The sequence below is a fragment of the Stegastes partitus genome, unplaced genomic scaffold (assembly GCF_000690725.1).
Source record: "Stegastes partitus isolate 25-593 unplaced genomic scaffold, Stegastes_partitus-1.0.2 Scaffold1124, whole genome shotgun sequence".
Lineage (NCBI taxonomy): Eukaryota > Metazoa > Chordata > Actinopteri > Pomacentridae > Stegastes > Stegastes partitus.
In genome coordinates, this window is record NW_007578855.1 from 141,151 (window position 1) to 157,075 (window position 15,925).

Consider the following 15,925-nt stretch of genomic DNA (forward strand, 5'->3'; position numbering starts at 1 on the left):
TTCCCTTGACAGTTTCTTTCACATGAGTTTGTCTTTATAACAAAGCATTCACTAGTATTAGTGTGTGTATATATATATATATATGTGTGTGTGTGCATTGTAAGAGAAATTAAACAGGACAAATTAGAAGCCAATACTTTCGTCTTTATTAATCTTGTTCTCATTTGTTTAAATAAATTTTTCTTTTGTAAAATCTCAAAACGAAAACACTGAACAGGAGTGTTAAAGCCTGTCTTAATTTAAAACGAATACACAACAACAGAACATTAAAAACGTACGGTAACGCTTACTCTGCATCTGTAAACAACCCCCAGCCCGCCCCTCCCGCCCACTCCACACAGTTTGATAAGATTTGGCATGTCCATTTTCTCAACGCGTATGCCTTCAGCTCTTTGTGTCATTTAAAATGTTCTTTTTTATTATTGCAGGTCGGACAATAAAAAAGACAAGTCTGCTAAAAAAACAAACAACTTCAAATGAGAGAAAAAAAATAAGCATTAGTGCCAATATTTCTTAACACACAGTCAGCAGTATACCGAATGCACTCAAAACATTTTTGTATAGACCTTCTGTATAGTAAGCAGCCTTGCCCACATTATGACAGGCATTAACATGCACACACATTATCCTCACATTCACACACACGCACAACGACTGCGGTGGTTTAATCCACTTACTTGGTCTCAGTCTCACTCATACTCATATAATGTGTGTGACACTGCGCACAGTGTCGACACATGGAGAAATGCATCATAGCCTCAAACTGCCAGCAATTTAACATTTATCACTGCAACAGTAACAAACAGGTTCAAGAGAGAATAACAGAGAAAGAGTGCGTGAGATACAACAGTAGGAGGTCAGCATTTTGAAAACAGAACAATGACATTTTTCAATATTTTCACTGTTCAAAAATTAAAACCATACATACAAACAAACGGAAAAAAAACAAACAAACTTAACACAGTAAGATACAGTTCTGTTGTCAATCAGAGCTGTTTGCATTTGTTTGGATTCGATCTCCGTCTTTAAGGGGATGTGAATACAAACTGCACTTTTAACCTCACATCATGTAGTAGTTTTAAGTTCTCTTATACGATGAAGGTAATGCTGTTTACAGTGCCTATCTGTCTGAAGGCTTCTCTGTATTTGGTGTGTGCATGTGTATGTAAATCTGTCGAAAAGTCCCCTATTTACTAAGCACATTGCGATCCAGTCAAGTCTTTCAGACCAACTGACTTTTCATTCTTTTTCAGGTTTCAAGTCTAAGCAGTTGAAATCTTCATCTGTGGAAAAAGGCTGTATACACATCTAACAGTCCCTGCATTTGTTTATATAATAGCTTAAGTCTGGCCACGAGAATGTGTGTAAGCATGTCTCACATTTCTGCGTTGTGTGTGCACATTAATATGCATACCGTGTATATGTATGCACATGTGTGTGTATATGTGTAGTACATTAATATGCATACAATGTAAATGTGTCTGTGTGTGTGTGCCATAGTAAGTACATATGTATCCCAGTGTATGCTGTATCAGTGTGTCCAAACCTACACGTACAAACGGAGGGGCTCGTCAGATGGAGTCAGCTCCTCCCCCCAGCAGGTCGCCGGGCAACAATCCGGCAGGGCTGTCCATTTGGTGCCTTTCCTCCATCTGCGGTGCCCCCCACAGGCTGCTGCTGGGGTATCCTGCAGTCATGCCCCCCCATAGCCCAGACCTCCCAGACTCTACTCCCCCAACGCCTCCTCCCTCGCCCGCGCCGTTGGTGCTCCACTGGGAAAAGATCCCCAGCCCAGGTCCTTGGGCTGAAGAGGTTTCTGATGAACTGCCTGTACCATCGAGACTCTGCCAGCCAGAGCCAGAGGATCTCACACTAGTTAGAACCGCTGCTCCGCTCTCCCCTCCTCCGCCACCGTTTCCATTTCCACCTGAAGCTGCGCCCACTGCTGCCCGCTCACTCCCAGGGGAGCTCCCTCCACTGCTGGCCACAGTGGTGCCTGTTCCAGATGAACCCTGCGTCCCACCAGCCGCCGCTCCTCCTGAGCTGGCTCCCTCTGCCCCTCCGGCCTGGGAATGTGCAAAATAGCGAGCAACTTCTTCTTCACTCACAAACTCCGCCAGGATTGTGGTGTTGCCCAGAACACACCTGAAATGAAGTCAGAAGACAAGGCTCTCTTCAGTTTGATGTTTTTTTACATAGCGCCACTTCTCACCACTCAGTTCAACACATTGGTGAGGGTGCAGGTAAACCTACATGTGCAGTGCACCCTGGGCCTTGGCTGCTTCCTGCCGGCTGCTGTAACGAATGAGAGCGCTGCCCTGGGTCAGGCCAAGGTGGAAGGTCAGCAGGGGGCCATGCTGCATACAGATAGTCCTCAGCGTGGAGCCATCGATCTACAGGGAAAAAAATAGTTAAGTACAAAACATTTTGAGTGTGACTGTGTGTGTGTGTGTGTGTGTGTGCGCGATGTGGCAACTCTACAGTAATTATCCATCGTCTTCAGTCATCAACTACAAGGCCAGAGAAAGGGCAGGGAATCAAGAGGTTATACAACAATGGTTATGAAAAACGGTTTATTAATAATAAATGCAGACTGTGCACTTTGGTTTTATTGATTTGTGATTGTGTCACAGTTACATTAAGACAAGTTGCGCAAGCCTGTGCACACGAGCACGCAGTACGGCCAAATACGATGCTGAACAAAGTCTGTATTAGTGAGACAAACTTTGTCTGGAGATAATTAAACATTTTCCTTTCTACGCTTTTCCAAGAGCGGTGCTATGCGAGTGTCATTTGAGCAAACCCTAATTGATTAAATGGCTCATCCAACTTCACAATCCAATTACAGCTGGGTCACGCATGGTTCTGTCTCATTTGCATAAGGCAGACTGAAGGGGAATACAGATTAATGAGCACAGCGGTTTAATGCTGTTGAATTCAAACCCTGACCAATCTGTCTAGGCAGCTGTTTTACTTAATGGCCATGATCAATCGTGTTGTGGTGACTGTGTTTAACCCTGTAAAGCCTGACACATGAAATACTTGTAGGAAAAAAAATCTATTAATTAAAAAATAGATGTTTATTGAATCTTTGGATGAGATCAAACAGACATGCATGTCAAAGCTGTATATTATTATTATATACGGCACTAATTGTTTTTTGCACAAATATCACATCAATGTATGCAAACTAGCTCTGGTTATTCCATTGCATACAGTTTTTTCCCTTTACTTTTCTGCAGGTTTCTAAATGTGTTTTAAGCTCTTCATTAGATTTCTTGCAAGTTTTTACCCAAAAAAATGTCACTAGGATCTGGCATTCATGCAACTAAACCCCTGGACTGACACATGTTTATAACGTCCACCGTCCGTGTCCCCCAAAAATGGAATTTTAAACCTTCTTGATTTAACTAAAAATATTAAAACATGAAGGTAATCTTCAAATATTTGTACAAATACAAAATTTACTTTTACCATAACTTTCTTTAAATGAGAAAAATCTTAAATATATTAAATAGGATACCTCAACTTGCCAGATTGCTTTGATTCCTCTTTTATTCACTAAAGGGCATTTAACATGTGACTGATCATGTGCAGCTGTTTTTACATATAATGCCTGATCTTATCAATGAGATCTCAGAAACACGTATCAAATATGGCACAAATTTATTCTCCACTGCTTGTCCAGCATAATCCTGTTGTTTTTGTATCTTTCCCCACTTTTCTGCACTATTTTAGTTTATAGACAGCACATTTAATTGTCAATTTTGTCTCTTCCCGTGGTTTCTAGCTCTCTTAATCAGTCCCTCCTTTCCTCGCTCTTACCTGAGGGGTCAGGTTGCTCAGCAGCAACCAACAGCTGCCTCTGGAGGCAACACAATCACTCCAAGCTGAGCCTAGAGAGGAAAAAACAGACAAGCAGGGACGAGACAAGCAGAAGAGACGACACAGATTAAATTACAGGATATCACGGTCGATGACAAACAAAAATAATGCTTATGATATTTCAATTACACTTGTTTACAAGCTGTCATGATATCGTTGCGAGACCGGAGTCTTCACATCACTGTCGAGGTCTCCTCGCCACATATACCGTTGTGATATGTTGAGAAATGGTTATGAAATATCTCCCTGTAAAAAGTACCTGGCCCAAATCTTGACTCTTGATTCATCCCACCCCCTCCCCAGCTCCGAGCCAACCGTGGACCTCCAGTACCCCATGGGGAGGGCGAGGCCTGCTTCTGATTGGTTAGACCAGGAGGGGGGCGTGGCAGCTGTGAGCTGTTGCGATTGGTCTTCCACAACTTGTTTTGTCCGATGGGCTCTGGAGGCCAGCTGGGCTTGTACTCCGAGTACTTTCCTGAAAAGGAAGTGGGGAGAGGGGGAAAGAGGGGGAAAAGTAGTTTTGAAAAACAAATCACAGAAATGGGTGTGGAGAGGACAGAGCATGGTTTAAAATACAGTAATAACACAAACGCAGGCACAGAAACAAATACACTGAACGGTAGATAACAACTGAGTTAATAACAATGAAACAGATTCAAAAGTCAAATTACAAAGGGAAATACATTATATATGAAGAAAACAACCCTCATACCTGTGCTGTGTGCATTGCTGAGGGGGCTGTCTGAGGCACTGTAGGGCCAGGCACCAGGTGAAGGCAGCGAGGTGTTGAGGGAGGGGTTTGGCCCTAAAAAACATTACAAGATCATCTGAATCTTGTGATAAACAAGACAAGGCCACAATACTTGAGCAGGACTGCAGACAGAGCCTGTGAAGGCAACTACCAAATCACTGACGTAAGACTTTCTGATTTAAGAAAAAAAAAAAAAAAAAGGCACTGGGGCATGTTTTTCAAAAACTTAAGGGAAAAAAGAGCCACTACTGAGGCTCCACCAGTCACATTGTGCATGTGTGTTTTAACAATAATGAATCACAAAGTCAGCCATACAGACTTCATCCTGATACAGCAAAAACACTAAAGTTACATTAAGCTAAAATTGCTTCGAAATCTTTATTGAGTCCTGATAACAGTTATGCAACAGCAGATTAGCACCTGTGAGGTGTTTGGGAACCAGTGGCCCAGGGTGAAGTGTCACTTCCAGTTTCACATTTTAAGTTTTCTGGCTAAAACACGAGTCGTGTTCCAGGAGATGTTTATTATTTCACCAGTGAGTGACAACAGTTAGTGGTGAATAGATGTATTGCTCAGCCTTAATCCTCAAAGAGACAAGCTGCAGCTTCAAAAGGGAACTTCCATAATGCGCTCAATTAACAACTGCACCTTAAGCTGTATGACTGATTGGATAATAGTATTTAAAATGCTTTCATCCAGTCTTTCAGCTTCTTGTCACAAGTGACTAATATCATTACCACAGTAAGGCCATGTCATCTATTCTTTGTTTTATTTTGGACAAAAATGGAACTTGTGGTAACAGAAATCTCATGATTTTTTTTGCAACTAACACTATGAAGCACCAACGCTAAAACCGACAACGATGCCCATCAAACATGAGATGCACTCAGTCAAATACCTATGTTGTCTCGCAGTAACTGGTGGTCAGAGTCGTTGAGGCTCGGGGATCCTGGGGAGCCCAGAACACTACCAGGGGTCATATAGGGATCAGACTCTGGGTCTCCACTGCTCTGTATTCCCTTCCAGGGCACACCGGGCTGGAACTCTGTCATCAGACAACAGAGAACATATTAACTGAAACGATGAGCAGCAAAACATAAAAGCATCCTCTGACTGTGGCTGTTTGTTACTGTGAATGTGTAAGCCCCCTTTTATCTTTAAACCAATATTTCTACATACTAAAATGTCCCCAGTGTGAGCAAATGAATCTAATTGATCTGTTTTTCTTAGCTGTTGGCCAGTTGCTAAAACAAAAACTGGAACAACAGCTTCAGCTAAAATGACATTTTCTGCCGTCGTTTCCTCCTCAGATCCTATTTCATTATGTTAGAGAACCAGTGGCAGAGACAGACAAACTCACCTGGAGGCCAGCTAGATGTAGTGGGTTTGTTCCCCATTTTACTTCCTGGGGTCCGGTGCCAGTTGTCTGCCGAGCCCTGAGGGGGAATCCCTAAACCATCACTGCCCAGCATTTCATACTGGGAGTAAGGGGACCCTCCTCTAACCTTTATACCAGTGGGTAAAGGGCCTTGGAAAGGACACAAAACAGAGAATTCTCCACATCACTTTGATTCACAGAGGCTCATTCGAAGAAGACGATTGGGAGCTGTGCTTTACTGAAGTGAGTATTTTGCCTTTGCAGAAATCACGCTACCAACATTCTGTTAACCTACCATTTTTGTGAAGGGTTGTGTCAGGTGGTGAGGGAGCTGGGGAGTGTCCCTCCATCATCCATTTGAACCGGGATTGCTGTCCTCCCATGTCCTTCATCCCTCCCATCATGGGACTGAGTTCCAGTCCTGACAGGTTGCCACCAGGTGTAAGACCTGACAAAAGGAAAAGTGCAATCATTCACAGGCTCATGCTATTTTTTTAGTTCAATGAGTCTAACCACAAGCATTTTGCCAGTTGGACTCACCAGAGTACATCCCTTGCGTTTTGGCATGAAGGTCTGATAGGGGCCCCCCGATTCCAGGATGTGGAAGGGGCTCTACCATGGCCTGTTTGGACAGGCCTCCTCCCAGGTGAGAGGGGGACAGTTTGGAGCTCCCTCCTCCTGTTGCTGCTCCTCCAACTCCACCCTGCTGATGCTGTCTCTGCTGCTGCAGAATAGCCATAATCCTCGTCAGCTGAGGATAAGATCCAAAGAAGTACAGGGTGAATTGTCACAAATGGTCTTTGTGTGTTAAGGGCTTATTCAAAAACATATGGTTTTATAGTACCTAGCACAGCAGTCATATTGGTCAAGTATTTATTAGCACATAGAATATATATTCCTCTAATATCATATGCATGGCTCTTAACTACAGCTCAGCTAATTAATCCAACTTCAGGAACAGGTCTGACCACTTCCCATTTATTATTGACTGTAGAATGAGCAAGACAGTTTTGCTGTAGTAGAGAAATGTCATAGTAGAGATTGAGGTGCTGTTGACAAAGCTTTGTAAGTTATGGTGTCGAGACCTAGTACGATCATGCTCACCTGCTGTGGGTCTGGCTGCTGCCTGAGAGGCTGAGGTTGAGGGAACTTCCTCTGGTTCTGCAGGAGCTGCTGCTGCTGCTGCTGTTGCTGCTGTTGTAGCAGAAGCTGACAAGCCTGAGTTTTGGGAGGCAAAAATAGTCGGAGACTGCCGTGAACAAATAACATCTTGGCCGGTAGTCAAGCATTTTAATATCCCAAAGTGTGACAAAGTTATTAAAATGATCATTAAGGGTAATTTCACTACAGTTAACCACGCATTTAAAGACATGTCAGTATGGCACACTGATCAAAACAGTCAACAATGGAATATTAATGTCAACCAGTGGAACATTTGGCCACATACCAGATGAAACTGCTGCATGTGGGGGTAAATGTTGCTGAGCATTGCGAGCTGCTGTGGGGAAATCTGAGGAGGGAACACCCCTCCTCCAACACCACCCACCCCTCCGACACTTCCAACTCCACCAACACCTCCAACTCCCCCGACTACTCCACCCACACTGCCGCCAGGAGAGGGCATCTGCTTCAGCATGGGACCCGGCACCTGCATGTCACATACATTCACACATAAATGGCAGCGTATACAAATACTCGCAACAACAGTGTAAATTATGAGAAATTAGAGCACTGTATTCATCAAGTTCTATTCATTGCAAATTTCTGAATGGCAAAAAAAAACAGTAAATTCTTCTTTTTTTATGGCTGTCCCATTTACCACACAGGTGCATGAGACAGGTTATGTGCCTGTGACACAAACATGTCAGCTGCAGTGGAAATGAGTATGTACATAGAGGGGCACACAGAGTCTTTGGTCTGGTAATATCGAGCACATTCTTATAGCATGTGATCGCATATTATGATTAAAATACGGTAAATGGTCTGCACTTATATAGCGCTTTTATCCAAAGCACTTACAATGTGTTTCTCATTCACCCATTCATACAAATGGCGACAGAAAGGCCATGTAAGGTGCTGCCAACTTCGGGGTCAGTGTCTTGCCCAAGGACACTTCAACTGTGGAGGGGATCGAACCGCCCACCTCATGATTGGAGGACGACTGCTCTACCACCTGAGCCACAGCTGCTCAAAGGTTTTTTTTGTTGTTAATAAAAACAGCGGTTGAAAAGATTTCATCAGAAATTTGCACATCCATCGTGCAAGACAAAACAGGATCCGATACTTGATGAAATTTCATGAAGTGAAGCGACTTCAAGATGCAACTAGTGTGGGGCTGCATTAAGGCCAAATGACCTCCTGTTTTGCAATTTCACAAGATAAACAGAGAACTAAGGAATGCTGGAAAACCAAAACACTTAAACAGCGGACATACAACACAAGAAGATCCTAAAATGTCTTAACGTTTTGTTAACAGCCTCCTAAATGTCACCCCTTGCCTAAAACCCACACAGCCACTGCCATGTCATGTGGTGGTATTCGTAACATTCATGAGAACCTCAATGTCTCACAAAAACAGCATCAGAAACATAAAAAGACAGAAACCTGAGCAGACAGGAACTGATGAGGCACTTGAGCACGTAACCCCTGGGAGGGGTTCATCGGATGCATGCCAGGCTGGTGCATCCCTCGAGGCTGAGGCATCCCTCCGCCACTGCCGACAAACACTCCGTGGCCACCCATCTAGAGCACAACGGAAACACAAACAGCGATATATAGCTGATTTGGTCGATGTCAAAGTTGAATTAATGCAAAATGAAGACGGATGGCTTTGAAACTAAATAAATACAAACAGACTCCCACCTTTTCCCCGTAGGGCCCCATGTCAACAGGCCCCATGTCTTTGGAACTAGGCATGCGGTAACCTCCTCCACCTCTTCCTCCCCTCCGCATCTCTCCATTATAGTCAGTTATTCCTCTCTTGTCTCCTTCCATCTTTTTGTCGACAACTGGATCATCGCCCTGAGAAACAGCCAAGTAATTTAGTGACATCGTAGGACAGCGATTAAGGCCTCATCTATCAATCATAGTAACATTATTAATACAGGTGACAGGCTGTGTTAGAGAAAAGTTAAAGACATTAATAAATAAATATCCTACCAGAAGACCCATATTTGAAAACTGGCGTGACACCGGGTTCATCCAGCTGTCGCCTCCACTCTTTAGGAAAAACAATTGGAACACATACTTTCAGTCAGAAAAAGTGCAAATGATAGACATACTGAGAAAATTACTGAACAAAATGAGAACTACTTTGTCTAACGAGAGGCCACATAACTTGTGTGTGTGTCCTAGAATCTCCTTTTCCCACCTTGATATTGCCTCTCTTTCCTCCGTGAGTCTGACCCCAGCCTCCAGAGTTGAAGGAGGAGCCACTTCCCTGGGAGCCAGCGCTGTTCCAGACCCCTCCGCCGCCATCATCGTCCTCGTCCCAGCTGGGGTGACGGGACGCTGCAATAGAGCCATCTCCCTTCCCACCCCAGCTTTCCATTGACTTAGTGCCTGCAGCAAACACAAAGCAGAGGGTTGTGATGTCTGCAGTCAGTTCTCGAGATATCCTCTATTCTGAACTTGAGTTGTGGAAATTTCTAAAACCCAGAGAGATGTGTGATGTTGCTTGAATTGTGGTTTGTGGGACCGAAGCACCAGGTTTAAAAATATTAGTGATTTTTAACAACTCAGAACTCAGATATTGTGATATTGAAATTACAGATTTATAAACTCTTACCAGGTTTACAGGGGTTGCCCCAGCCAGAAACTTTGCCAGGTTCTTCTGGATCACCCCAACCTGTTGCTGCCTCTGACGCCTGGCCCCATGCAGCTGTACCATTATCCACAGTTTGCGTGCCTCCACCCCACATACCTGGACCTGGACATTGATGAAAATGAAAACCATGCTTTAGACTTTAAAATGTTTGTAAGGTCAGTGGGTTGTTAATAAAGCCTTCACTATGTAATAAATGTTGATGCTTAATCTACTTCAGTTACTCTTTTTGTAATGGTGCTTCTTCTTACCCACTGCACTATTGCCAGGGTTTGCATTACTGCTGTGCTGCATGCTCTGCTGCCTCCTCGGTGCCTGTTGCTGCATGGCTGGCGGCGGTGGTGGTGGTGGGGCCTGCTGACCATGGCTTTGGCCTGGCGTAGCACTGTTCTTGTCCCACAAGTTCACATTCTTGCTGTTGTAGCGGGTTGGGTCGCCCCAGGCTGACGTGCCATCATCAATTTCCATTTTGCGACTGATGGACTGGGGGGAAGGTTCTTCCCAGCCACTGGGCTCCAGGGAATCACCCCCACCCCCAGAGATTTGGGGGATCGGGCCAGCGGTCCAGCCCGAACTTTGGTTCTGATTCTTGGAAGGTGGACCTCCACCTCCAACATTTGACCGGCTGTTCCACCCACCTTGCATTGGACCTCCTGGTGGTTGCTGGCCCTGTGATTGGTGCTGCTGTTGATTTGGAGCTTTAATTGGTGCCACTTGGCTGTTTGGTATCTGTGCTGCTGCTGTGTGGGTCTTGGCACTCCCCCAGTCCTGGTGGGATTTGCCTCCACCCACATCTCCTCCTCCCCATCCTCCACGCTGAGATCCCCCTTCATCTATATTACCCCAGGAAGATCCCTCATCAGAATTGCTTCCACCTCTACTTTTCCCATCTCCCCACCCTCCTCCATGTGTAGAGTCTCTCTGTCCCCAGTCTCCTCCTCCTCCTCCTCCTCCTCCTCCTCCTCCTCCAGACTGTCCTCCCCAACCACCTGTCTCCCCTCTTCCAGTCCCCTTCCAGCCCCCTGTATCTTTATCCTCTGGACCATCCACCCACCCACTACCCTGTTCTCCAAAGTCTCTCCAGTTTCCTCCTCCTCCACCTCCTCCTCCTCCTCTGCGACCTCCCCATTGTTTTTCTTCAGTCCCCCACCCTTTCCCCTGGCTTTCAGGTGGGAGATCACCCCAGCCTCCAGCTGCCTTACTTGGGTTGCCCTCTTCTTCTTCTGGAGATCCTGGCTTCCTTATAGAGCTACTAGGCATGTGAGGACCACAGCTGGACTGGGTAGCACCACCATCCCAGCCATCCCTCACTGTAGCAGGGCCAGAGCTCAGGCTGGTGGTGTGACTGCCAGCAGATGTGTCATTAGTTACTGAACCAGTGTTAGACGGGTACCCAGGACTGCGACTAGTGGTAGTGTTCATGGTTGCTGATGAGAATGCAGAGGAAGATGAAGTGTTTCTTTCATTTCTGTTCCCTACTCCTGTTGTGGTGTCCAAGTCCCAGGCCACGTTCTGTCGAATCTGGGTCTGCCCCCAGCCCGTGTTAGACAGAACCCTGGGGTCCAGGTCGGATCGATTGAGCATGCTATGTAAGGCCACTTCAGCATTGGCGGTCTGGTGGGAGCGGTGGCGCACAGACGAGGATCGCTCTTGTTTATGTCCGCTACCACTCCCTTCTCCACCACTTCCAGCTATGGATCCTCCTCCACTGGAGGATGAGGGTCCACCACCTCCAGTGCCTCCACCCTGCCCTCCTCCTCCCCACTCGCCAACTGCTCCATCCCCACCTTCCATCCCTTTCTGATTGTCCCAAGCTTTTGTAATAGTTGCAAACTTTGGTGAGGCAGACTCCTCCAAACTGCTGCCTCCGATACCTACACTGCCTGCACTACTGCTGATGCTGCTCCCGTCTCCTCCTCTTCCACTTCCTATTGCTAAATGACTCGAACTTACACCTTCTGTAGTACCACCCCACTCTGCTTCTGAACTGCTTCCTTCCCACGCTCCCTGAGATACCACTGGGGTAGTTGAACCACCACCATTTCCCCTGCTCCACCCTGCCTTATCACCCTGGCTACCAAAGCCCCAAACATTCCCTTCCTGCCCCTGAGCTCCAGCCCCTCCTCCGCCCCACCCATCTGCCTGCGAGGCACCCGCACTGAGATCAGTGGACACTGGAGGCATCGATCTCCAAGAAGAAGAGGCAGCAGAGGAGGAAGATGAAGAGCCAGAAAGATTACCACCTCCTTCTCCTTCACTAGCAACTCCACAGTCTCCGTCACTGCCACCTTCTTGATTTGGTCCTGCTTCTCGTGCTCCCCCACCTGAACACAGCTCCGGCCCAGGGTTTCCTAAGTGCTGCTGCTGCTGCTGCTGCTGTTCTCCACTCCTGGCTCCCACAGCTGTTTCAGTGTGCTGCTGATAGAGACCAGATTGATTCACAGATGAAAGCGTGTGAGTGGTGATGAGGGCGGTGCTGGCAGAGAATGAGGAAGCTGAAGTAATGGACGAGTGTAGTGGAAGGCTGTCGCTAGCCGAAGTTGATGTCCCAGTCTGCACCAGGGCGGGCCAAGCGGAGGGGTTCACGTTGGGGTTGAAATTGGCACCAGTGACACTGCTGCTGCCACCCACAGGGCTCTCCTGAGGCCCAGGAAGAAGATGGGAGACTTTGGAATTGTAAAATGCTGCTGATCCTAGCCCTGCCTCCACCTGAGATGAGGTGGAAGAGACCCACACACCACCACTTGACTGAACACATTCATTAAGTGAGGAAGAGGAGGAAAGAGGAGAAGAACGAGGTGGGGAAGGATTGTCCATGTTCCCTGCTCCTCCTCCCTGCTGGATGTTTCTCTCACTCCATGAGGCACTACTGTTGTTGTTGTTACCGGGGCAGTCTTGCTCCTGCACCCCTCCTCCAGCCCCATCAGAACTCAATTTGGCCCCGCTTATGATGCTGGGCCAGTCCTCCAGGTCAGTCCCATCCACAATCACCTTTCCGCAGCCCTGAGAGGAGGACTGGCTGCCAGAGCCTGCCCCCCATGTGGAATTTGCATAAGTTGAAGTAGTAGTATTAGAAGACGACGACAGAGCAGCGACACATAATGAGGATGATGAGGAGTTGGGAGGTGAAGGGGAAGATGAACCCAGGTTGGAATCTATGGACAAAAGAGCAAACATGAATTTAATTGGCATTTTAGCATCAACATCATGAACAAATGACTTGTAGATGTTGCCAACAGGTGGTCCTTCTAAAGTTCCAGGTAGTTGTTGTGAATGCATGTCACTGTTGTCATGTGCAGCTTTAAAACTACAGTTTGAGTGACTCTGAGGACACAAGGTCAACTGATTGACTGTTTTCCTTTTGCAAAACCTTTTACATGGCTGCTGGATCACCTGTAAAATGCACTGTGGTGTTTCTAAGCAGAATCCTGGACATTTGCTAATTTAAGGCAGAAAACTACCATTGTGGTGTGTGGATTACACATTAAAGTTGACCATGTTCTCGGAAACGAGCCCACCTGTGCCTCCAGCTGTGTTTGCATTGGGGTTATCTGCTCCCTGCGACGGAAGAGGTGGGGCGCCTGCCCAGCCGCTGCCTCCTCCAACCCCTCCTGCACCCCCTTCCCCCCCTCCTCCACCCAGCAGCATGGAGGACAGCGGTGGCTGGCCCCTCTTCAGTAGCACTTTATGGTCCTGCTGGCAGCGAAATCTCGGAGGAACCTCTCTAGACATGTATCGCTGCTGCTGGGAGGTCTGACTTCCAGAGACGGAGGAGGAGGGCTGTCCGTTGGCCACAGCAGTCCGCTGCTTTGCATTGTTCCCGCCACCAGGAGGAACTTGGGCAGAAACCCCAACTGCACCAGGACTGGGGGATGAGGGGGCAACGGGGCCAGGGCTGGGGGACACTGAGCCTGGGGTTGCGAGTGGCTGGGAAGAGGAGGGCTTGGCTGATTCTGGCACTGAAACACACATACAGATAAGGATGTGACTCACGGTTAGCCTTTAGTGTGACAAAAACAGATCGGCCGTCCAGACGTGCAGTTACATGTGACCAACAAAATGCAATAATCACAATCAGAAAAACTGTAAATCACAACATCTTAAACTTTCTACAAGCACTAGGCACTGTTGATTAATGCATAAATGAGGCACAGGAGTGATATCACTGACACAGTAACATGAAATATGACGAGTGACAAAGGGAGAAGTGTGAATATGACATAAACGTACCTTTGATTTTCGGTTCTGGCACCTAAAAGAATAAAAACAGAAACAAAACAGTGGAGAGTTTAAGTTAGAAAGTAAGATTTAAATAAAGATAACCACTCACAAATAAACACATGAACACTACACTTTGCTCTTACTACTACAGATATACACGAGCAAAGCACTGCTAAAGCAAACATAATAAATACGCCATTGGCCCAAAAAGTAAAGCTATCAAAGAAAATACAGAAAATTTTTTGATTCATATCAGCTTCATTTCAACAAAAACAATTCAAACCAAGGAAGTGGTGAGCGCCTGATAGAGGAATACCACACAGATTGTCAGTACAAAGTAAAAACAAGGTTTACCTTCTGAGAGGTTTCCCTTTTCTTTTTATCTTCTTTCTTCTTTTTCTTGTCTTCCATGAACTACTGTTCCCCTTCTTGATTCTCCTGTCTGTGAAGAGGAATGTACACATTGAATTATTTATGCTACTCAAGCCACAATGAATGTAATTTAATGCTCACGAAAGCATACAATTCACACACACACACACACATATAGTCTTGGACTCAAAATTAATAATATGTGCTCATGAGATCACTGCCAAGTATCCTCCTACACAGTCGATGTTGTAAGGACTGTAATGTTAACCAGGGGCAGACAGCTTGACAACAGCCCTTGGTAGCCTAGCTTCTCACTGCATAATTCATTAACCAGCAAACGATTGCAATTCCAACCAAGAGACAACACAGGCAGCAGCCAAACAAACATATGACTTTAAGCGCTACAACATTTCGGGAAAGGTCACTTTTTTCAGTAGAGACTGCGATGGCTGCATGATCCAGAGGATACCAGCTTCAATCTGAGAACATGATGAATGAGTGATCTGTCCAGTGTTATGAAGGACACGCTCTTTCGCTGCCTCCCACCCTGCCCAGAGTAAACATATGCAATAAGCAAACAACACAAGACTCGCATCCAAGTCACGTGAGCCAGTTTTAGTGGAAAAAAAAAAAACATACCGCAAGGTGCAGAGAAAAGCCCGTTCACATATGGGAAATTAAAACGATCTCAGATTCCAGAGAGCTGTAAATACGACTGGGCCAAGTGCTCCTGTTAGCTAAGCTGCACGTAATTAGCACCGTGTCACACACACACACACACACACACGGCGCTAATGTAAGCTAACTGGACAACTTAAAGCGTTAACCCTTCACCGTGTGGCGCCCCAGTTGGCATCACCTTTAACAACTGGTCTGTGGGATTCAGGAGAACCTCAACAAGGCGAGTGTCCGGAGCCGCATTACAAACGAGCCGGACTACGTAAAGCTGTGCAGGGACCACCAGAGGAGCTTCTCCCAGCGAGAAGGCGAGCTAATGGTAGCCGACTTTAAAGCAGCTGGTGAGGCTTTGACCTGAAGAGCCGGGGCTCTCGGCGGTAAGCTGTCACAGAGCAAGGTGCCTCTCGACACAGTTGACTGCAGACAACAGGCACGTCATACTAACCGACGACATGCCCCGTATTCTCCAACACAGTCCCTTTCATTTACATTATTTACTATTTTGACTCTACGTCGGGCACATAAACACCTCCGGCCGGCCAGCGAGCGGACGGCGAGCGGACTAACGGTCGACGGAGCCAAATTAAACGACGAACTTATGTGACGTTTCTTCAGCATTTCAACGCGTAGCAAACGAAGCTATTCTCAAAAAAAAAAAAAAAACAACGGAGAAAGCTTAACGTAATCGGCTGTACACATACAGAAACGATCAATGCGGTTAATCAGTGAAAGCTACCAAACGCATTACGTGCGTGTTCGATACTCACCTCGGGAATCACACAGGACATAAAGTGCTTCTGTGCAAAAATTCTTGCAG

At 46.3% G+C, this 15,925-nt stretch overlaps 1 protein-coding gene across 1 annotated transcript; it reads right to left on the bottom strand.

Moving 5' to 3' along the window:
- Positions 1–123: 123 nt before the first annotated feature.
- LOC103368117 (trinucleotide repeat-containing gene 6B protein-like) lies at positions 124–15,882 on the bottom strand. Its single transcript, XM_008296372.1, has 21 exons — positions 15,876–15,882; positions 14,413–14,500; positions 14,068–14,089; positions 13,356–13,796; positions 10,089–12,992; positions 9,802–9,942; positions 9,385–9,575; positions 9,174–9,233; positions 8,877–9,035; positions 8,619–8,756; positions 7,462–7,662; positions 7,119–7,232; positions 6,555–6,765; positions 6,310–6,462; positions 5,997–6,164; positions 5,535–5,681; positions 4,598–4,690; positions 4,145–4,360; positions 3,826–3,896; positions 2,254–2,393; positions 124–2,145 (listed from the first exon to the last, which is right to left on the bottom strand). The coding sequence occupies exons 2-21, from the start codon at positions 14,467–14,469 to the stop codon at positions 1,572–1,574; spliced, it is 6,201 nt and encodes a 2,066-aa protein (XP_008294594.1). The 5' UTR covers positions 14,470–14,500; positions 15,876–15,882; the 3' UTR covers positions 124–1,571.
- Between the last annotated feature and the right edge of the window lie 43 nt (positions 15,883–15,925).